This window comes from Cyprinus carpio, chromosome A4, assembly GCF_018340385.1.
Source record: "Cyprinus carpio isolate SPL01 chromosome A4, ASM1834038v1, whole genome shotgun sequence".
Lineage (NCBI taxonomy): Eukaryota > Metazoa > Chordata > Actinopteri > Cypriniformes > Cyprinidae > Cyprinus > Cyprinus carpio.
Window position 1 is genome coordinate 7,726,311 of NC_056575.1, and position 25,126 is coordinate 7,751,436.

The 25,126-nt window shown below is 38.3% G+C and overlaps 1 protein-coding gene and 1 long non-coding RNA gene across 2 annotated transcripts; both read right to left on the reverse strand.

Annotated features, from left to right (window-relative positions):
* Positions 1 to 336: 336 nt before the first annotated feature.
* LOC122139388 (deleted in malignant brain tumors 1 protein-like) lies at positions 337 to 24,756 on the reverse strand. The gene is made up of 10 exons (XM_042736348.1): positions 24,690 to 24,756; positions 5,221 to 5,523; positions 4,799 to 5,113; positions 4,140 to 4,310; positions 3,651 to 3,965; positions 3,185 to 3,487; positions 1,244 to 1,558; positions 778 to 1,092; positions 472 to 669; positions 337 to 401 (listed from the first exon to the last, which is right to left on the reverse strand). Exons 2-10 carry the CDS (start codon positions 5,456 to 5,458, stop codon positions 337 to 339), a joined length of 2,235 nt encoding a protein of 744 aa, XP_042592282.1. The 5' UTR covers positions 5,459 to 5,523; positions 24,690 to 24,756.
* Positions 10,587 to 18,810, reverse strand: LOC122141605. Its single transcript, XR_006157977.1, has 3 exons — positions 18,586 to 18,810; positions 10,802 to 10,840; positions 10,587 to 10,675 (listed from the first exon to the last, which is right to left on the reverse strand). It is a non-coding gene; the product is annotated as an uncharacterized LOC122141605 (long non-coding RNA).
* Positions 24,757 to 25,126: the final 370 nt, after the last annotated feature.

The window sequence follows — 25,126 nt, forward strand, 5'->3', positions numbered from 1 at the left end:
TTGTGGAGAGCTGCAGTTCCCCAGATGAGCTTCACTCCCAGAGCACTGGAAGCCCGTCACACACTCATGACTGTGTTCAGGACTGGATGAAGAGGAGCTGTAGAAGTTCAGCACAGAGCCACAGCCCAGCTGTCTGCAGACCACAGAGGATTCAGCGAGACTCCAGGAGTCCAGCAGAACTCTCCTCCAGACCTGATGGATGAAAACTTCCACCTCCCCCTCACACTGTCTCTCTCCAGACAACCGCACCAGAACGTCATGAAGAGCCAGAGAGGAATCTAAGAAGAAGATGTGGCAATTTATTAAGATGCTGCATGGTAATTCATAACATATTTTTCAATAAAATCCTCTCACTACAGCAGATGACTCCAACATCTCGACTATGTGAACATTCAGCTCGACTCCATGAAGAGATGGAACATTCTGAGAGTTTTGTTTCATTCCCGTCACAATCAAACACATCAGCCCAGATTTCACCACTTCCTTCTCCAAACCAGTCTGATCCCACAACAGACACAGCAATCCCACAATTCAGCTGTCTACAGAGGACACTGGCAGCTCTCATATCCCAGCATGCATCACACACTGTGCCCCATCTACTGAAGTACTGACGTTCAACTCGACCAGAACAAGAGTCTGAACCGTTTTCTAGTTGGAGATCAGTGTAACCTGAATAAAGAAGAGAGAGAATATAAATAAAGTATAATCCAGTTGAAAAAGAAATTATGCTTAATAAAAAAAAAAAAAACGAAAAGACCCCGAATATTGATACTTAACTAGAGCAGATCAGTCCCACAATGTTGTCACTGCTGCAGTTCTGTTTGTGTGATGATGATAATGAACAAAATGAAATCTGAGATTCATTTCCTCTGCACTGAATCTCTTGTGTCCACATCTGAGTGTCTCCTTTGTCAAAAGCAGCTGCTCCCAGCACCTTTACAGGAGCCCCACAGTCCAGCTCTCTACACACAACCTCTGCATCCTGCTGGTCAAAGGCAGCGGCACACACTGACATCCACGTCTGATCATGCATTATCATTAATTTCCCAGCGCACAGATGAGATCCATTAACAAGTCTGGAAGGTTTATCACCTGTTTATTTTACGTACATGAAAAAAAAATATATAGATAGATAGATAAAAACCATACCATAACAATGCAAAAATGTATTACAGAATTCCAGAAAAAATCACAATAATTATTTATGTCGCTATGTCCATGGACAACAAGTTAAATGATTTACCCGAACAGATGACTCCAGAATCAGAATTGTGAGTACAGTCGTGTTTGCTCCATCCTGATGACCCACAGTTCTTCAGTGTAGACTCTGATCCAGTACATAACACAAGACTCATCCAGATTGGTCCTGATCCTGATCCAAAATGAGCAGCACCCAGAGCATCTACAGGTTCTCCACAGTCCAGCTCTCTACACACCACTGCAGCATCAGCCAAATCCCAGCCAAGGTCACACACTGTTCCCCACTGACCTCTATGAAGAACCTCCACTCTACCAGCACAGCGACTGTGACCACCAACCAACCTCACATTTTTTTTATCTAATGAGAAGAAAGAGACTATGAGTAAAAGGTAAGATACTTAAAGGCACAATATGTAAGATTTTTTGATTAAAATATCCCAAAACCACTAGAACAGTGTTATATATTTTGCTAACTTAAGTACTTGCATTCTCTCAAATGTTTTGAAGGATGTTTAAATCCATAGAAATTAGCAATTTTAACTAGTGTAACGGACCGTGTCCATAGTGTCATTGTGTCGCCTGTCAATGACATCATAACCCCTCGATTTTTCTGGGTATATTTTGTTGAAAACTACCTTTCTAAGTCTCCCTAAAGTGAAAGAACTTCATTTTAAAATTATAAATGATATATACCCATCTAAAGAACTTCTCAAATCAAAATTTGATATTGGAGAGAACTCTTGTCAATTCTGTGAAATTGATATTGAAACCACTGAACATATATTTTTTTTATTGTAATTACTCAAAGTTGTTTTGGACTCAATTGTGCAGTAAAATGTCATGTATAATTACATGGGTAAATCCCCTTGAATACAAACAAATTAAGTTTGGTGTGCTTAAGAAAGATTGTTTACAACATTACTTGGTTAACAACCTTTTCGAAGTTGCTAAATACTTCATTCATAAATGCAGATTTCTGAAAACCCCTCCATCCCTTCCTCACTTTTCTAATGAACTTACATTTTTTGCTGCTTCTCTCGATGCTCTTTCAAACAAAAAAGGTTCTAAAGTTGCCAGCTTCTTCAGTGAGATAAGTGCCCTATAACTCCTTGCTACCCCTTGTAAGAAATTACTTATCTATAATTGCTTTTATTTATTTATTATTTTTTTGTAATGTTTTTTTTATTATTATTATTATTTATTTTTATTTTATCCCTTATTGCAATTCATGATTGTACATTTAATGTATAACATCAGTAATACATACTGTAATTGCAACTATGTCTGCCTCGGAGAATTGCTAATATTGTTTGTATGCAACTTTGTATGTACATTTGTTTATTTGCTATTAATAAAAAAAAAATATATATATATATTTTGTTGAAAACATGGAAACCCCAAAGACACTTTAATATGTTGTGCATTTTATTAGACAGGTGACGAATGCACAAAGTAGCATTATAACATAACTTTCTAGTTGTGTAAGTAACACTTTATTTTAAGGTGTCCTTGTTACACATGCTACATGTACTTACAATTATAATAACAATAAATTATGCATAATTCAAATGTATCTAGTATAAAACAGCGCTGTTTTACCTAGCCTACGCATGACCGGAAGAAGCGGAAGCGGTCGACTGTGGCATAATAAAAGCTCTGCTGCTGAGCCGTGTATCGCGCTCGTCCTTCATTAGCAATCATTCCAGCGGCCTCATTTCACTTCCACGCCTTTTAGCCCCACCCTGCTTCATACTACTGTGACTTTAATAAGTCTTTAATACATTAGCTCATCAATGAACATGATTTCTGCCAGAGTGCCGTCTGATTGCATCGACTGTGGGGAAGAAGATGACAAATCCCATGATTCCACACTCAATCACGGCATCATCAAATTACGCCTTTGTTTCTTGTTTGTTTTGAATATGCGCGCTCTAGCGACGAAAACTTACATATTGTACATATAGTACTGTATTTTAACTCTTACCAGCACATAGCATCCCCTGGTAGTTGTCATGTGAACAGTTGTTTTCGTGTGATGGTGATGTTGTACAGAGGTGAATCTGAGACTCATTTCCTCTGCACTGAATCTCTTGTGTCCACATCTGAGCGTCTCCTTTGTCAAAAGCAGCTGCTCCCAGCACCTCTACAGGAGCCCCACAGTCCAGCTCTCTACACACAACCTCTGCATCCTGCTGGTCAAAGGCAGCGTCACACACTGACATCCACGTCTGATTATGAAGGATCTCTAACCTCCCAGAGCAACTGGAGTTTTTAGTAAGCCTGAGGCCTGATGTAGTAAGAGACAGGAAATGTTCAATGATAAGTCGTATAGATTTGGAAAAAGATGAGGGTGAGTAAATAACTGAATTTAATTTTTTGGGTGAACTGTGTCTTTAAAGCAGGAGAATTATTAGTGATGTAAACACAGGGCAGGGTTTGGTGCAGCTTACCTGAGCAGATAACTCCTGCATCTTTACTATGATCGCAATCATAAATACCCCATTCTACTGACCCACAGTTCTTCAGTGTAGTCTCTGATCCAATACATGTTGAGCGATTTTTCCAGATTGGTCCTGATCCTGGTCCAAAATGAGCAGCACCCAGAGCATCTACAGGTTCTCCACAGTCCAGCTCTCTACACACCACTGCAGCATCAGCCAAATCCCAACCAATATCACACACTGTTCCCCACTGACCTCTATGAAGAACCTCCACTGTACCAGAACAGCGACTGTGACCGCCAACCAACCTCACTCTTATAATGTCTATGTAACAAATAGGGACAGATGAGGAAAAAAATAGACAAAGTATAAAAATGATGGATAAAAAAGCACCAAACAAATGGAAAAAAAAAAAAAAACTACTGTGACAATTCAATATTTAGTTCATAGTTTGGGGACTTAATTTTGGATTTTAGTTCATTTGAAAAATGTTCAAACCTGCACACACTAGTCCAACATGAGAACATTTTTTTTCATGTGATGGTGATATTGGACAGAGGTGTATCTGAGATTCATTTCCTGTACACTGTATCTCTTGTAAACCCCAGGTCTGATTGCGAAGTATCTCTATCCTCCCAGATGAGCGAGAACCTCCAACCAGCCTGACTTCTAAAAAAACAACATTTAAATTATGGAATTTAAATTCTGCATCATATATCAAATCATATTTTCTTTGATCTAATGAAATAAAATAAATTTACTATGAAAACATATAAATATCAACAAAACCTCCTCCTCTAGCCCAAAAAGGCCTTCACTGAAAGCAACCTAAAATGGCTCATATCATATATGGTTACTGTAATTTAGAAATCTGAATACATAGTGTCATTAACACTCCGCTCATATTTCATGTCAGTAACATCTAACTTGGCCAGCCCAGTTGCAGTGAGGAAATAAGGAGGATTAAGGACAGAAACTAACAAGCTGAATTAGGATAAAGGGTAGTGTAAAACTGAAGGGTTAATTTCATAGTTTGTTTTTCTTACACTGATCTGACAGCCTGTGTGTTCACAGAGGTGTTTACAAAAAATGTAATTATGACTATTCTACTTTTGGTGAAATTGTTCTTTATAATAAAGACAGGGTTTTTAGCTTACCTGAACAAATGACATGAGCATTCTTATCAAGACACACATCAGGATAACTTGATTGGATCAATCCACATTTCTTAAGTGTGGACTCAGATCCAGTGCACGCAACATTTTTCATTGAGAACGGTCCTGATCCAGGTTCCAAACGAGCAACGTACATAGCATCTACAGGTTCTCCACAGTCCAGCTCTCTACACACCACTGCAGCATCAGCCATATCCCAGCCAGCACCACACACTGTTCCCCACTGACCTCTATGAAGAACCTCCACCGTGCCAGCACAGCGACTGTGACCACCAACCAACCTCACATTCCTTATGCCTATGAATGTGAAAGAGAGAGAAAAAGTGTGAGAGATAGAAAAGGTGAGTGGAGATTTTAAATATATTACAATTAAATAAAACTGCTGTGGCATTTTGAATTCCTACCAGAACACATTAAGTCAATAGTGTGCTCATGAAAACAGCTGCTTTTGACTGATAGTGATGTTGGACAGAGGTAAATCTGAGACTCATTTCCTCTGCACTGAATCTCTTGTGTCCACATCTGAGCGTCTCCTTTGTCAAAAGCAGCTGCTCCCAGCACCTGTACAGGAGCCCCACAGTCCAGCTCTCTACACACAACCTCTGCATCCTGCTGGTCAAAGGCAGCAGCACACACTGACATCCACGTCTGATTATGAAGTATCTCTAACCTCCCAGAGCAGCGGGAACCTCCAACCAGCCGGACTTCTAAGACAACCAAAATCAACAAAAATCATGGCTTATAGAAAAATAAAATTATAGCCTTTAAAAAAAAAAAAAATAGATTAACACAAATATGGAATTTTAAAATTAAAATCTACTTCTTTAAAGGCCAATGTACTGTTTAAGCACAAAAATCTTACATAGATATGAATTGTAATATGGAAAATATATCACCTGAGCAGATGACTCCATTATCTTTAGAATGATCACATCTACTTTTACCCCATCCTAATGACCCACAGTTCTTCAGTGTAGACTCTGATCCAATACATGTGACAAAACTCATCCAGATTGGTCCTGATCCTGGTCCAAAATGAGCATCACCCAGAGCATCTACAGGTTCTCCACAGTCCAGCTCTCTACACACCACTGCAGCATCAGCCAAATCCCAGAAATCATCACACACTGTTCCCCACTGACCTCTGTGAAACACCTCCACTCGACCAGCACAGCGACTGTGACCACCAACCAACCTCACATTCACATTAACTAAATATTGAGCAGTAACAAAGGAGAAAAAGATGAAGGGATGAGAGAGTGAGTGAGTTTAAAGAGCAACTACAGTTTTTCTATTTAAGGGAACATTTAGGTTTAAACTCAAGTGTCAAAATCATCTTCTCTCTACCTTTCTTTAAGTAATAATAATAATAATAATAATAATAATAATAATAATAATAATTTATTATTTAAATAATTTCTATATTTTAATCTTGTATATCTCAAGATATTAAACATGGTATTGTGTAAGAGGTTAACATTTTTTGTCATGTTTTGTTATAAATTTTCTTGTGATCTCGACATGCAATAATATATTGTTTATGCTGCTGCATCATGAGTGCGCAATACAGTTTTACTTTGGTAAATGTTCATGGGACTCAAACTAAAACATGTCTGTCAGAGATAAACAACTTTCACCACTTTTAAGAAATAAAAAGAACATAATACTCTGACCATTTGTGAAATTTTCAGAAATTATCATTTCTGAACTCATTCCTTATGTACTTACCAGCTGTGATGAGTATTATAACTGAAGACAGAAAAATGAGTGTCAGGCATCTCCCCATCATCCTCAGCACGATTAACTCAGCAACACCCAGTACAAGCTTCTCCGCACTGATGATACAGAAGTACAGACATCCTCTCAGCCTCCTTAATGAGAGCGAAAGAGGCCCAACACCCTCCAATCACACTCGCTATTACTTATTAGACACAACAGAGGAAATCATCAAACAACTTCAGTGACAAATCAGAGGAGGCTTTTCTGATTTTCTCCATATACTGTATATGTACATCAGTGCTGATGAACTCCTCCTCCCCACACATCAAGACGCTCCACTGAGGGGAAGCGCATGCGTGCACACACACACACACACACACACACACACACACACACACACACACACACACACACACACACACACACACACACACACACACACACACACAGTGTATACATATATAGAGAGAGAGACTTACAGGAGACAGGAAACTCTCTAGATTATTTACAGCATCAAAGCCCAGCACCTGCAGAGATGAGATAAAAGCACTGATAACACTGCCCTAAAAATGTCCTAAAACAATCATGTGTTAGCATGTCATTAAACTCAGCTCTCTAAAATTAATAAAACTGTAAAATGGCATTAAGAAAGTTAAGAAATGAGCATAACATTTTGTGAAACCTTCCATCTAAACATAATTTCTCTGACTAATATGAAATTGACCTAATTCCTCAAAAGTGGCTTCAGATGGCCCACAAAAAACAATTCTCATTCTGTAAAGACAAGCATGTTGTTCCTTTTGTGACCAGTAGAGAGAGTCTGTGTGCTCCATTTCTGCTAAAGCAATCTGTACAACACATTCCAGAGTATTCTACAATGTGGACCAGAGATTTGGCCATCAAGTCAAAGTTCTGTAGGTGAGACTATGCATCTTAAAGCTACTTAGAAGAAAGTGCAAATACAATGCTTGCCACACTTAAATAAGTGAAAATGCCCCTCCTATTTGACAGACAGTGGAGAACTCTCAAGTCACTGGCCTTCTCTGGTAAATAAATAAATACATAGACACATATTTTCCCTTTTCAATGATGTTTACAAGCAAAGTCTGAACTCCACTCTGTAGAGCTATTATGCTGTGCTGATGCCATCTACAGAAAAGCAGTAATAACATCATCGGTTGTGCTCTCTTTCACCATGTTATTTCTAGATCAGCACAAAGAGAATGTCTTCAGTTATCAAATTAAGGAAGAAAGTTTTTGAAATAAGGTAGTTTCAGCAGCTACAAGTTGGGTAAACTCTGCCTACAGGTTGGGCGAATTAAAAAACTTCCGTTACTTATTAGACTTGCCCTAATCAAGTTGCATAGGAACATTTGCTTTAAAGTTTCTATTACTGCATTTCAAATGTCTCCACGAGATGGTAGTAAAATCCACAGAAAGAAAGTTATTACCTGTTGTTCACTTTGACACCAGCAGGAGACTGAAATCACACAACTGTAAATGATGGATTGATCTAAACTGACTTAAAGACTTTTATTTTGTCTGTTTAGACAAAAATAATTCAGATCATCATGTCCAAGTCAATAGCATTAACAAATAAAAACAAGCATGAATAGCCAATAGACTATTATTAAATATACATATTTCATGTCAGCAAGGCCATTTCTAGACATTTTGACGCCCCCTATTTACTATACCAATTTTTTTTAATTGGCCATAAAACTTTTATATGGGAATATTACACAACACACTGATCCTTTAACAATGCATTGGCGCAAAAACGCACACCTTTTGGACTAATTTTGCAGCAAGTTTTCTCGACTTCCACAAATACTGCCTTAACAAAATACTCATTTTGTGCACTTTTAAGTGTAGCAATATTTTAAATTGGCCTTTGAACTTAGCTTTATTGCATGGCAAATAAAAAAATAAAGCATTACTTTGTCAAAGCATTGACGGAACCCATTGATATAACAGTGTTGTTGAGCGCTCCAAATACAATCTTTGCATGCAACAACCCGGCAGCAATTGACAGCGCTCTCATCCAATGTCATACAGGCATGACGATATCGTCAAATTGACAGTACCCTACCCAGTGATGATGGGGGATCCAGTGGGGGCAGCAATTATATTTCAGGTTGGCTGTGCCACTCTTTACCACAACCATGCTAAAATGTAGTGCCAGTGCATGCGCTCATTGAACTTATTTTATTTCTGTTTAACAATTTTGAGTTAACAGAAAAAAACTTAAAACCCTTATAAAAATTAAAGTCAACAATATAAATCTATATATATTCATATAGCTTAAAAGCTAAAAGTTTTCATTTCTAGATATATATATAGATATATATATATATATATATATAAATTACAACCACAGCAAAGACAGGCAATGGAATGATTGAGATAATGAAACTGATATTATTATTAGATTTCAGCTATATTCAGAACAATTCAGGAATCAGGAGTGGTGTAATCAGTAAAAAATGCTGTTTGATTAAGTATTAATTACACACATATTTTTCATATTTAGCATCTTTTTGGGTGAGACATGTAATTATTGTATCCTACCATGCAATTGTAATCTTATGACAGTTGTTTTACACTACAACATAGCCACTGAATAACATTTATGCAAACATCTTATTTTAGGTTGATCATGAATGCTTTCTAACATATATTCAGAAACATATTTGTGCAAGTCATTGTAACTATCATGTTTTGTCAGTGGAAGATGCTCCTACATTTCAGTTATTTGAAAGGAACAAAAAACTTTAAGAAAAGAGGAAATCAAGCCATAAATTATGGTGTATAAATACTTAACCCTGATCCATAACCTTAATATTTTAACTAAATTATGTTAACAGTAGTTCTGTTACTTTAGATTTTTCATGACCATATTTAAGTAGCATATTAAAAAATATTAAGAGAATCAAATGCAACTCTTTAAAAAAAAAACTTGATGAAATAAAATTAAATAAACAGAGGCAGTGGCTGTGGCCACTGAGTCATACGGCCCCTCCCTCATCTTTTGACTCCTCCCCCACATCATCATAGTCTGCATTTAAAAAAAAAAAAAGCACACAAAAAAAAAATGTTTAATGTTATGATTGCATCAGTATTCCAAATTTAATTTAGTTAATTTCATTTAAATTACTAATATAATTATTTAATTGTTTTTGTGTATTTAAATAGGCGCTAATGAAGAATGAAGTGTGTCTGAACTTTTGACAGGCAATTTTATTCTTAATATATAATACTTAATATATTTAATAAATGTAGGAATCAAAAGACAAAAGGGTTACCTAACAGGTTTCTCACATCTTCAGTGATACTCCACACATCATCATACTCCTCCTGATCTCCCTCTTTACACAGGTACAAAAAATATCATTTTATTTTTTAATACACCTTGATATTGTGTCATGTCATAAACCCCTGTACCCTCGTGACAGAGTGTTAGATTACAACTGATAAAGCCATAATGATTCATTAAAGGTGTAAACACATTAATTATATCATAGAAACAAATGTAGATGATTAAAAATAAGTTCTGTGACTCACCTTTTGCACATTGAAAGCACTGTCCATTAATGATGACATCATCATAATTCTCTGGTGTGTCCACTACACACACACACACACACACACCACACACACACACACACACACACAATATTTATAAGCTCTTAAATTAATATTAAGCTGATAAAATAATATAATATATATATATATATATATATATATATATATATATATTATATATATATATATATATATAGATATATATATATATATATATCTGAACTGGCCTTCACTTTAAAGAAGTAGGGTGTAAAAATTAATGAGCAAAATTATATAAAAATAAAACCACCTATATCAGTACCATAGTTCTGTCCACTAGTAATGACATCATAATATCCCTCTAGTGTGTCGTCTACAAATTTAACATGAAACCAATGCCATCACACTTGAAACAAACTTGAATGTACTGTATATATTAATATGCACATTATAGAATTACAGAGAAAGAAATACATGTATATTACAGAAGAGCATCAGCACCTGTCTCACAATCTGGTATCGTTCCACCAGTGAAGATATCCTGATAGATTCCTGGTGTGATCTCATTCACCCTCTCTTCAAACCAAAATAATATATATATATATATATATATATATATATATATATATAGTCATTAATTTCCTGAAATTTCTGAATTTCACAGTTTATTTATTTACTGAGTTTGTAAATCACCTCTCTAACCTGAGAGAAGCTCATCAGCGTCTTCAGTGATGAGACTCCCTGTTAAAGGAGAGCAGAACAATCAAAAAGTTTTTTTTTTCTTTTGGAAATGTCATCTTTGAAGGATTCAACTTTGCAAGCTGTTTTGAAAGTTAAGATCAACAACCTGATCCTTATATAAGCATGTGGTGCCAAGATGACTTTAACATTGTAAGGGTAATTAGTAATGTGCTAGCAACTGAAGAGAAGTAAACACTGTGTAGAGACCCTTTGAATCAATACACAGTTGCAGTTACATTCTCTCATGATGCCTCACCTCTATGAGTAAATAGATTATGTCTGTGATAAATTTCCTCATAAACTGGCTCAGTTTGAGAATGAGTCCTGTGTAGTCCTGTGTACCAGTCAGAGAGAGCTGTGAGTGTAGACAGGCAAACCTGCTGTCAGTTCACAACACATGACTGATCACACACTGAATAAGACACAATATGCAATCTCTGGATCTCTCCTACCTCTCCTCATCACTCTGTTCTGCTGAATCAGTATAAGCAGTGGCACTAAGAGCTGTAAGAGCACAACTCCCAGAACAATCACAAGCACTGGGGGAGGCGCTGGTGGAGGAGTTTGTGGAGGAGCGACTGATGTTGAGCGCACTGGAGGAGAAACTGGAGGAGAAGCTGATAATGTTGTGGCAGGAGTAGTGGACACTGACACATCTGACAAAACAAACACAAACACATTCAAAATTATAAATACATGAAATGATCTAAAAATTAACATTATTCCTCAGTGTTTGTTGTGACCTGCACAGGTGAGTCCAGCGTGCTCTTTGTGGGAGCAGTCAGTGTGGTTATTCAGGGAGAAAGGACAGTCCCACAGGTGAATCTCATTCCCTCTGCACTCGACTCTGTTCATCCACACAACACCTTCACCAGCACCAAAGAATGAATTCCCATCAGCCCTCAGTGCTGCTCCACAACCCAGTTGCCTGCAGACCACCTGAGCATCGCTGATGTCCCACTGATCATCACAGACTGAGCCCCACACAGCGTTATGATACACCTCCAGCCTCCCAGAGCACCGGCCCTCCCCTTCACGCAGTATGAGAGGAAGATGATCTAAACACACACACATCAGCACTGACCAGCTTCAGCACATTTACAGAAAACTGATTATTTATAGGTGAATAATAAAAATGCAGATATTAATAATTTAACCAGTAATTTACTAGGAAAATATAGTCCTACATTAACAAACGTTCAACAAATTTGTGTGAGTGAACTTACTTGTGCACTTTTTCTGGTGAGGAGATGATGAGGTAAAACATGTCAGACGACTCCGAGGAGACTCATGAGTTTCCTCATCTGAGATTACAACATTAAGAAAAGTGAGAAAAGTACAAAATTAAGAAAAGTAAAGAGCACATTAGGATGTAACATATGACATCTCTCAGTGAAAACAAATTATAATTGTGGAAACTGCTTTTTTAGCCTCAAAAATTATTTTATTACTCCCTTCAGCTCACTTTAGTTTTCAGAAATATTCATTTACCACATTAGACATAAAATGTAAGCACAGAAACATGATTATTGAGACCATATTAAAATTTGTAAATATTATCCAACCTGAGCAGGTGATCTTAGCCACTTCATCTTCACCACAGTCATTCTGTCCCCAGGGTGAAGATGGACACTGCCACAGATATGAATCATGTGGTCGACATGTAACTTTATCCAGCCAGTTACGAGCTGATTTCACTCTTGCTGTAGAAGCAGACAAAACACCAGATCTTCCACAGTTCAGCTCTTGACAGATCAGACTCACTGTGTTTCTGTCCATCTGGTTCCAGCACACATTACCCCAGGATCCATTGTAGAAAACCTCCACATTCCCTTCACAGCCCTCAGTTAACCTGATCTCTTTAAACTCTAGATGGAAAACAATGAACATTAAAACAAATGGAATTCAGATTATAACCAAAATAACTAGTCAATTCAAGGATAATGCATGCCAAAAGCACTGAAAGCATCAAAAATATTATATCAGCCTAATAATATATCATTAAAATGTAGAATATTTTCTGAAAAAAAAACAATAAATACACCTATGGAAAGCATTTTCACTACTGTACTGGTTACCTGAGCACAAGACTCCTACATCCTCCTTGTGTTGACAGTCATGTTTTCCCCAGCCTGGAGAAGAGCAGCTCCACAGGGACGTCTCATTCCCCTCACACTCCACCTCATCCAGCCATATGGGTCCAGAACCAGGACCAAACCAGGCTGGTACCTGCTGGTTACTGAGGGCCACTCCACACTGCAGCTGTCTGCACACCACATGAGCATCTTTAATATCCCAGGAGTCATCACACACTGTCCCCCATGAGCCACTGTGATAAACCTCCAGCCTCCCTGCACAGTCTCCCCCAGAACCCACCAGCCTGATGGACCCCCGACCTGATATTCAGAGACAGAAAAACAGATTATTGACTACGAACAACTGGAGAATCTGCCCAGATGTTGTTGTTCTCACCAAGGCAGGTGATTGACAGCTGTTGTGTGGAGCTGCAGTTGAGAGTTTGTGGAGAGCTGCAGTTCCCCAGATGTGCTTCATTCCCAGAGCCACTGGAAAGCCCGTCACACACTCATGACTGTGTTTCAGGACTGGATGAAGAGGAGCTGTAGAAGTTCAGCACAGAGCCACAGCCCAGATGTCTGCAGACCACTGAGGATTCAGTGAGACTCCAGGAGTCCAGCAGAACTCTCCTCCAGACCTGATGGATGAAAACTTCCACCTCACCCTCACACTGTCTCTCTCCAGACAACCGCACCAGACCATCATGAAGAGCCAGAGAGGAATCTGAGTGAAAGATGTGAAACTTTAATATTGCAATTTTGAGAACATGCTTAACATCAATTTTAGATTTAACATAAAGTCAGAAATAAAAGAAAACACTTACTAGAGCAGATGACTCCAACATCTTGTCTATGAGAACATTCAGCTCGACTCCATGAAGAGATGGAACATTCTGAGAGTTTTGTTTCACTCCCGTCACAATCAAACACATCAGCCCAGACTTCATCACTTCCCTCTCCAAACCAGTCTGATCCCACAACAGACACAGCAATCCCACAATTCAGCTGTCTACAGAGGACACTGGCAGCTCTCATATCCCAGCATGCATGACACAATGCGACCCATTTACTGAAGTACTGACGTTCAACTCGACCAGAACAGATGTCAGGACCGTTTACCAGCCTGAGATCAGTGTAACCTGGACAAAGAACATGGTTTTAATGAAGCAGAACAGGAAAGATAACAGTATGAATAATGATTAATTCTTCAGTTGGCTCTGTTTAATACAATCAAAGCAGGGCTTGACATTAACATTTTTGTTCACCAATCACTGTGGCTAGTGGTTTTCCATTTGGACATTTTGGTTTGGACATTTTATATGATTAAAGTTAACTATGGTATGCTAAAACACCGTAGCTAGATTTACAACTCCTTTAAATGCAAATGTCATGATTTAGTACATGGTTCTCTGTGCTGGATCATATACCAGCAATTTTCAACCTGATTTCCACTTTTTTGTTGAACTGTCTTTTCTTTTCTTTTTTTCCATATATTTACAGGGTATCTGCAGGATTTTTAAAATCAAAATTAAGGCTTTTTAAGAGGTTTTTTTTAAAAGAGCTGCACAAATAAAATTAATACCCTATGAGGTAGGGCAATGTCTATAGTAACACATTAAACCATAAAATGTCATGATTTACAATTCAGATTAAAAATTGGGCATTGGGCAGTCCTTACTGTCAAGCCCTGTGTAATTCAGCAAGTTTGTTAACCTCAAAGGTTGCGAAGTGAATGTGCTTGCTAAGGCCTGGATACATAAGAAAAAACACTTGCTCTGCATTTGGACTTTGAATCATACAGCACTCATTATTCAATACAATCATAGCCTTTCGAAGTTTAATCGTCACATAAATCCACAGCCTATTATGATTCTTGTCTTTCCGTCCCCAAATTAAGACCTCGTGAAATTCTAACAGGCTATTCATGTAGCATTTTAGAAATTTTCAATTTGATACAATTCTTAAGGACCCGCAGAAACCAACCAAAGTGGCAAATGACTGTGTGACACGTCACTACTGATATCCACCCACATTGGGTGATTGTTAAAGTCAAGCCCTGTACAGCTTTAATCTGTTTAACAATTTGATTTGTTTAAAAAGGATACCAGAACACATAAGTGCCACGTGATTGTCATGGGTGCAATTTATATTATTTGAAGCTGATGATGGGCAGCGTTGAATGTGTGATTCATTTCCTCTGCACTGAATCTCTTGTGTCCACATCTGAGTGTCTCCTTTGTCAAAAGCAGCTGCTCCCAGCACCTGTACAGGAGCCCCACAGTCCAGCTCTCTACACACAACCTCTGCATCCTGCTGGTCAAAGACAGCGGCACACACTGTGTACCATGTGTTCCCATAAAGCACCTCTAACCTCCCAGAGCACAGGTGAGGTCCATCAGCAAGTCTTGTAAAACGTCCATAGTTTATAGTTTCTGATTACATTTACACAACACACAAGACCATCTGTCACTATGATTATGATACAGACATAAACCAACAGCAAGTCCATTAATTAATAAAAATAGATAAACGTCTGATCAAGAGATAAAGTAATAGGTTTAGACCATAAAATATATTAATTATCAATTAATTGTTCATGAAACGCTTTGAAATCAAATTACACACAAGTTAGTTTAAATTGGATAAATTATGTTTATGAATGAAAGTCTGATCAGTGATGCATTAACAGGGTGATGTACTGAGTAGATCACCTGAGCAAGTGACTCCAGCATCTTCATGATGACCACAGTTATGAACACCCCATCCTCTTGATCTACAGTCTTTCAGAGTTGACTCTGATCCACTACAGGCCACATCATCCATCCAGATTGGTCCTGATCCTTGTCCAAAGTAAGCCCCATACACTGCATTTAAAGCCTCTCCACATCCCACCTCTCTACACACCACTGCAGCATCAGTCAGATCCCACTGATCATGACATACTGTTCCCCACTGACCATCATGATGAACCTCCACTCTACCACTGCAGGGACTGTTACCACCAACCAACCTAACAGTCTCAAAATCTGTACATGAAAAATATAATTAAACCACAGAGAGAGAGAGATATAAAGAGAGAGAGAAAAAAAAATTTCATACACCTTTATTATACATAGATATTAAAAAAACATTACAAAACAACTTAGAACAAAACAAATCAAAACATATACCCCAACCTCAAATTAACAACATATCAAAAATTAATTCTCCATCAATTACAACACAAATAATATTATTAAAACACCACTGTAATTCAAAAGACTCCAAATCATTCATTAGTTGATAATACTTAAATTCAACACTCACCCGAGCCCTTAAAAAAGCTTTAAAAAGAATTACAGCATCTTGATTTGTCTGTTTTCAATTCTGTTTCTCCTTGTAACAATATATTGCAAATTTTGCTGTGTCCAAACAATAACAGTTGATCAGCTGCCACTTTTCTCTGCTTCTGACAATATCTCAATCCTATTTAAATGACTAATATAATTATTTCAAAGTTTTTGTGTATTTAAACAGGAATGAAGAATGAGGTGTGTCCGAACTTTTGACAGGCAATTTTATTCTTAATATATAATACTTAATATATTTATAATAAATGTAGGAATCAAAAGACAAAAGGGTTACCTAACAGGTTACTCACACCTTCAGTGATACTCCACACATCATCATACTCCTCCTGATCTCCCTCTTTACACATGCACACAAAAAAGATAATTTTATTTTTTAATACACCTTGATATTGTGTCATGTCATAAACCCCTGTCCCCTCATGAAGAGTGTTAGATTACACCTGATAAAGCCATAATGATTCATTAAAGGTGTAAACACATTCAATATATCATAGAAACAAATGAAGATGATTAAAAATAAGTTCTGTGACTCACCTTTTGCACATTGAGAGCACTGTCCATTAATGATGACATCATCATAATTCTCTGGTGTGTCCACTACACACACACACACACACACACACACACACACACACACACACACACACACACACACACATACACATACAATATTATAAGCTCTTAAATATAACATTAAGCTGATAAAATAATAATTTGTTTTATCTGAACTGGCCTTCACTTTAAAGAAGTAGGGTGTAAAAATTAATGAGCAAAATTATATAAAAATAAACTGTAGAATCACCTAAAAATCAAACAAAAAACCAACACCAAACCAAAAACAAACTCAAAACAAAATAAAAATACAAAAATAATACAAATACAGAAAAATCACTTGGAAACAAACTTGAATGTACTGTATATATTAATATGCACATTGTAGAATTACAGAGAAAGAAATACAAGTAAAGTACAGAAGAGCATCAGTACCTGTCTCAGAATCTGGTATCAGTCCACCAGTTAAGATATCCTCATAAATTCCTGGTGTGATCTCATTCACCCTCTCTTCAAAATCAAAATATATATCTATATATATATATATATATATGATATATATATATATATATATATAATATATATATATATATATATATATATTATATATATATATATATATATATATATTATATATATATAGATATATATATATTGTGACGAGTCAGCTGCCTCCTCCCTGATAATCACCGGCACCCCGTCCTAAATCGCCGCCCTTCACCAGGCTCCCGATAGGAGTGGGTGTGGGAGAGAGGAGGGGCGCTGGACGAGTCAGGGCTGGCGGCGTGTGATGGGGCACACCTGAAGGAAAATGGAGCCTCATCACCGCCGCTGTTTAAAAAGCCCAACGCGCCTCTCCTCGGGAGACCGGTCTCTTTCCCCGTGCATGCACACTGGTGTCCTCGTGGGTTCCAGGAAGGGTGCGTTGAGGGACTCCCGCGCCACCAGAGACGTGAGCTGCCGGACCCGCGGGCCGGGCGAGAACCGCACCCGTCTACACGGCCGTCGGGCCAGGATGCCGGGCCGTCCATCCCCTGCAAGCGCCGCGGCCAGCGAGGAGGATGAAGCCGCTAGAAGGAGCCGCCGCCCCTCGCGCCCCGGACCCAAGAGGGGAGCGCGTGCGACCGCCGGACTCCGCCCCCCTTACCTGGACCCTTCCTCCATGAACACTGCCAGACCCCCACGAACTCCGCAGCACGACGAGGGGACACCATATTTCCCTGTTGTTTTGGACACTGTTTCCCCTTTTTGGACACTTTATTCCCCCCTTTTGTTTGGTTTTTCTGTTAAATAAAAACCTCTCGAGGCCTGACGCCACGCCCACTGTGTCTGTCGTTGGCTCGTCCCGTCCACAAATATATATATATATATATATATATATAATATATATATATATATATATATAGTCATAATTTCCGAATTTTCTGAATTTCACAGTTTATTAATTTACTGAGTTTGTAAATCACCTCTCTAACCTGAGAGAAGCTCATCAGTGTCTTCAGTGATGAGACTCCCTGTTAAAGGAGAGCAGAAGAATCAGAAAAGTTTTTTTTTTTTTTTTTTTGGAAATGTCATCTTTGTAGGATTCAACTTTGCAAGCTGTTTTGAAAGTTAAAATAAACAACCTGATCCTTATATAAGCATGTGGTGCCAAGCTGACTTTAACATTGTAAGGGTAACAATTGCTAGCAATTGAAGTGAATTAAACACTGTGTAGAGACCCTTTGAATCAATACACAGTTACAGTTATTCTCTCATGGTGCCTCACCTCTATGAGTAAATAGATTGTGTCTGTGATTAATTTCCTCATAAACTGGCTCAGTTTGAGACTGAGTCCTGTGTAGTCCTGTGTACCAATCAGAGAGAGCTGTGAGGGTAGACAGAAAAACCTGCTGTCAGTTCACAACACATGACTGATCACACACTGAATAAGACACAATATGACAGTCTCTGGATCTCTCCTACCTCCTCCCTCATCACGCTGTTCTGCTGAATCAGTATAAGCAGTGGAACTAAGAGCAGTAAGAGCACAACTCCCAGAACAATCACAAGCACTGGGGGAGGCGCTGGTGGAGGAGTTTGTGGAGGAGCGACTGATGTTGAGGGCACTGGAGGAGAAACTGGAGGAGCTAATGATGTTGTGGCAGGAGTAGTGGACACTGACAAATCTGGAAAAAATACTGAAATTCAATTCATGCAAATTTATTAAACTCACAGATATTATACACTATAAAATGGTTGAAAAATTGATATTATCACTGTTGAGTGTTTTGTTGTGACCTGCACAGGTAAGTCCAGCATGCTCTTTGTGGGAGCAGTCAGTGTGGTTATTCAGGGAGTGAGGACAGTCCCACAGGTGAATCTCATTCCCTCTGCACTCAACTCTGCTCAGCCACACAAACACCTTTCACCAGCACCAAAGACTGAATTCCCATCAGCCCTCAGTGCTGCGCCACAACCCAGCTGCCTGCAGACCACCTGAGCATCGCTGATGTCCCACTGATCATCACAAACTGAGCCCCACACAGCGTTATGATACCCCTCCAGCCTCCCAGAGCACCGGCCCTCCCCGCCACAGTCTGAGAGGAAGATGATCTAAAACACACACATCATCCAAGAACAGACCAGCTTCAGCACAACATTTACAACAAAATACACTCTAAAACTGAAGATGGAGTTTTAAGAGCAAATTTAAAAGCACTGATTTTAATGTGATGCAAAGATAATAATATATATGGCAAATACAAGCTTACAATAAGAAACATTAACTAATGTATTAGGAAACTTACTTGAACACTGTCTCTGGTGAGGAGATGCTGAACATGTCAGGTGACTTCGAGGAGACTCATCACTCTCCTCCACTAAAATTAAACATTAAGCATTACAAAGACTCTTCCCATCTGCTGCGTTTAGTTTTGCAGAAAAATGAGTTTACTTACCACATAACTGTAGCATTTAAGGAAATATGACTACTGAGACCCTATTAAATAATTTAAATATTGTATCATCTCACCTAAACAAGTAATTTTGGCCACTTCATCTTCACCACAGTTGTTTTGACCCCAGGGTAAAGATGAACACTGCCATAAAGTGGAATCATGTGGTCGACACTTCACTTTATCCAGCCAGTTAGGAGCTGATTTCACTCTTGCTGTAGAAGCAGACAAAACACCAGATCTTCCACAGTTCAGCTCCTGACAGATCAGACTCGCTGTGTCTCCGTCCATCTGGTTCCAGCACACATTACCCCAGAATCCATTGTAGAAAACCTCCAAATTCCCTTCACAGCCCTCAGTTAACCTGATCTCTTTAAACTCTATATGCAAATGAAATATAATTTTAAAATATCAACATTGAAACACCTCGGCATTATGGATATGTGAATGTGTTAAAAGGTTATTTCTAAAACCTTTATAATATTTTGAAGTATAATTTAAAAAATGTGTTTACCTGAGCACACGACTCCTACATCCTCCTTGTGTTGACAGTCATGTTTTCCCCAGCCTGGAGAAGAGCAGCTCCACAGGGTCGTCTCATTCCCCTCACACTCCACCTCATCCAGCCATATGGGTCCAGACCCAGGACCAAACCAGGCTGGTACCTGCTGGTTACTGAGGGCCACTCCACACTGCAGCTGTCTGCACACCACATGAGCATCTTTAATATCCCAGGAGTCATCACACACTGTCCCCCCATGAGCCGCTGTGAAAAACCTCCAGCCTCCCTGCACAGTCTCCCCCAGAACCCACCAGCCTGATGGACCCACGACCTGATATTCAGAGAAAGAAAAACACATTATTGACCACGAACAACTGAAGAATCTGCCCAGATGTTGTTCTTCTCACCGATGCAGGTGATTGACAGCTGTTGTGTGGAGCTGCAGTTGAGAGTTTGTGGAGAGCTGCAGTTCCCCAGATGAGCTTCACTCCCAGAGCACTGGAAGCCCGTCACACACTCATGACTGTGTTCAGGACTGGATGAAGAGGAGCCGTAAAAGTTCAGCACAGAGCCACAGCCCAGCTGTCTGCAGACCACAGAGGATTCAGTGAGACTCCAGGAGTCCAGCAGAACTCTCCTCCAGACCTGATGAATGAAAACTTCCACCTCCCCCTCACACTGTCTCTCTCCAGACAACCGCACCAGACCATCATGAAGACTAAATTTTATTAAGCAAGCAGTGTTTTAGAATTGTATTATTATTACAATTTAAAATTGTATTATGATGTATATATTATTACATGGTCTGTCTGAATACTCGATTTTGATTGGCTGGAAGGTATGCATTAAATGCATACACTGCATTATATTCCTCAGAAACAAGGAGGTAAAATCTGTTTAAGTAACTAAACTCACAAATTGTTTATAGAGAGAGACGCACAGACGCAGGTAATTCACACACACAACTATCATCTTTCTTTCTCTCTCAATCAAACGATCGTTAGTTAATTTAAATAACTGTTATAATTTCTTTAATAAATATGATCTAAATGCACTATTTCATCTCTTTGATTTGAAGTGGGCAGAATGCTAGAGCTAGTGAGTTGCAACTGATGAAAATAACCGTAATTTTTACCCATTCGGTCAAATATTGCACTGCAAAGAACAATACTAGTTTTAACTTGTCTATAACTTGGCAAATGGCCATGGAATAAGTGGGATAATCAACAGTTTGCTGTGCATTAAACACAACTTTTTAATTCACGTCAAACTTATAATTACACCCTACTCATTTCAAAAACTTTTTTTTCCTTTCCCTTCACAAACTTTCACTCCTTTCACTTATTATATTATGATATTATATTATATTATTGCATGGTAATTTATAACACATTTTTCAATAAAATCCTCTCACTAGAGCAGATGACTCCAACATCTCGTCTATGTGAACATTCAGCTCGACTCCATGAAGAGATGGAACATTCTGAGAGTTTTGTTTTAATTCCCGTCACAATCAAACACATCAGCCCAGATTTCACCACTTCCTTCTCCAAACCAGTCTGATCCCACAACAGACACAGCAATCCCACAATTCAGCTGTCTACAGAGGACACTGGCAGCTCTCATATCCCAGCATGCATCACACACTGTGCCCCATTTACTGCTATATTGAAGCTCCACTCTTCCAGAGCAAGAGTCCGAACTGTTTACCAGCCTGAGATCAGTGTAAGCTGGACAAAACATGAGAATTCTTTTAAACAATGTAAAACAAGAGACAAGTGAATAGATCAGTAAAAATCTGCTAGCATAACACAAACAGTGCTGTTACTTTTAAAATGTTATACCTTTCAATATTGTATTAAATCCCCAAAATAGTAACTAATCATGTTACATAGTCACATTTATGAAAAAGTATGTTACTTTACTTTTGCAATATAGACTTGCCAAAGTTCTGTTGTGTTTGTCGCAAATTGGAATCAGTTTCTCCTAGTTTATAAATACTGGTTGTTAATAATGGCGTGGTATTGTTTGAAATCTTGTATAATTAGTTAGCAAATTAATGCTCAATCCAGTCAGGTTATGTTTGACAAAACAGTGTGAGTGACATATTTTAGTGTATTGTTGTCTGCATGACAACATGAAGAAGAGAGAATTTCAGTAACGTAAAAAAGCATATTTCTAATCAATTAGTTGAAAATTAACTTAACTCGGATATAATGGTGTGCATAAAAAAGCAATGTATACTTTTTGCTTCTGAAAATTCAGATTGCGTAAATTGCCTTACCTACCATATATGCATACACATAAACAAATATATCAAATATATTCATACTCAACCAGAACATATAACTCCAACATCATTGTCGTGGGAACAGTTGTTTTTGCTTGAAGATGTATGTGGACAAAAATATATATGAGATTCATCTCCTCTACACTGAATCTCTTGTGTCCACATCTGAGTGTCTCCTTTGCCAAAAGCAGCTGCTCCCAGCACCTGTACAGGAGCCCCACAGTCCAGCTCTCTACACACAACCTCTGCATCCTGCTGGTCAAAGACAGCGTCACACACTGTGTACCATGTGTTCCCATGAACCACCTCTATTCTTCCAGAGCAAAGGTGAGATCCGTTAAGTCTGGAATGTTTATGATCTGTTCATATTAAATAAAAGCGCACAAAATTGATTTATGCAGAGTAGCAATTTAAAAATAAAATTTAAATAAACATATTTTTAGTTTTATGAAATTGTGCTAATCTGTAGAACAATTAAATAATCAACATCACATCAGGTTAGATTTTTGCCCAAAAACTTTAAATTATATTACATTACCAAAATAAAAAGAGAAAAATTCACTAATCAATTGCACCCTCCCAAAGCACCATTTATTTGCACGCACAAACATGTACACAAAATCTTGCTGAACACAATTTGCGCTGCACAGATGGGCCAGTTCTAAGTGCTGTATTGTGGAGGATGCAGTGGGCCATCACTAGAACCTGACTGACTCTGCTGGTACTGCACAGCATTGTCCAATCACAGAGATCACCAAAAGATCCTTTTAAATAAATGTTCATTTATACCCACTTAATTTACATAATAAGCACTATTTAGATAGAAAGTGGTTGTGTTTGTGTGGAAAAGAATGACAATGACCTAACTGAATTACTCAAGACAAAGTGCTATTTCGGTGCTAAAATTTCCCAGTTAAAATTACTTTGTGGATGGTTAGTAAATAATAGGCAGCTTTATTATGTGCAAGAGTGGCAAAACTGTTTAGTGAACTTGCTCCAAAATGTTTAGAAGATTAATCTCATTCACCTGAACAAATGACTCCAACATCTTTATTATGATCACAGTTGTGTTTACCCCATCCTGATGATCCACAGTTCTTCAGTGTAGATTCTAATCCAGAACACAAGACAGTACTTATCCAGATCGGTCCTGATCCTTGACCAAAATGAGCATCACCCAGAGCATCTACAGGTTCTCCACAGTCCAGCTCTCTACACACCACTGCAGCATCAGGAATATCCCAGAAATGCTCACATACTGATCCCCACTGACCTCTATGAAGAACCTCCACTCTGCCAGCACAGCGACTGTGACCACCAACCAACCTCACATTCACACGGTCTGTATATTGAAGAAAGAGAATGAAACAAAGAAATGCTGAAGGACAGAATGAAAGAAAAGTTGAGATGACAAAAAGACAATTTTTTTTTTTTACTCAATTAAAGGAAATTAATTCCAACCTGCACACATTAGTCCCACACTATTGTCATGAGAACAGTTGTTTTCATGTGATGGTGATGTTGTACAGAGGTGTATCTGAGACTCATCTCCTCTGCACTGAATCTCTTGTGTCCACATCTGAGTGTCTCCTTTGTCAAAAGCAGCGCTCCCCATCAAATAGCACCTGTACAGGAGCCCCACAGTCCAGCTCTCTACAAACAACCTCTGCATCCTGCTGGTCAAAGGAAAAAAAAAAAACAGAAATAAAAAACAAAAAATTAACAAAACAAAACATACAATACCATCTACAACCTCCAACCAGCCTGACTCCTGAACAATGAAAGAAAAAGAAACATTGTCAACACTTTATAATAAGGTTCGATTTGTTGACGTCAGGTAATAGATTAGGTATCACGACCTAATAAAGAACAATAATTTTAAGGTATAAAGTTAATGTTAATAAATATAATAAATATACTATTGTTTATTTTAGTTCAGGCTTGTTCATTATAATACATTAATGTTAATTTATACAAACTGCTATGTTAAATTAGTATTTTAGAAAACACTGACCTAGATTTATAAATGTAGTTGACATATGAGTCTTTTTTTTAACTAAACAGTTAAAATAAATCTACATTTTAATGAGAGGTTGATTTGAGGCAGGTTGTTCATCACTGAAGACAAGTTTGAAGCAGTTTACCTGAGCAGATGACTCCAGCATCTCCACTAGAACCACAGCCTTGTCCACCTTGTCCTAATGACCCACAGTTCTTCAGTGTGTACTCTGATCCAGTACACATGGCAAAATCTGTCCAGATTGGTCCTGATCCTGGTCCAAAATGATCATCACCCAGAGCATCTACAGGTTCTCCACAGTCCAGCTCTCTACACACCACTGCAGCTTCAGCCATATCCCAGAGATCACTACACACTCTTCCCCACTGACCTCTATGAAGAACCAACCAACCTCACATTCACACGTTCTGAATATTGAACAGAGAAAATGAGAAATGAAAAGACAGAGGACAGAGAGAAAGAAATATTGAGAATGGGCACAAACACAAGCAGATGTGAATAAAATTGTGAAGAAACAGAGACATAATAATACTGCATTTAAATTTTTTTTTCCTTTTACTT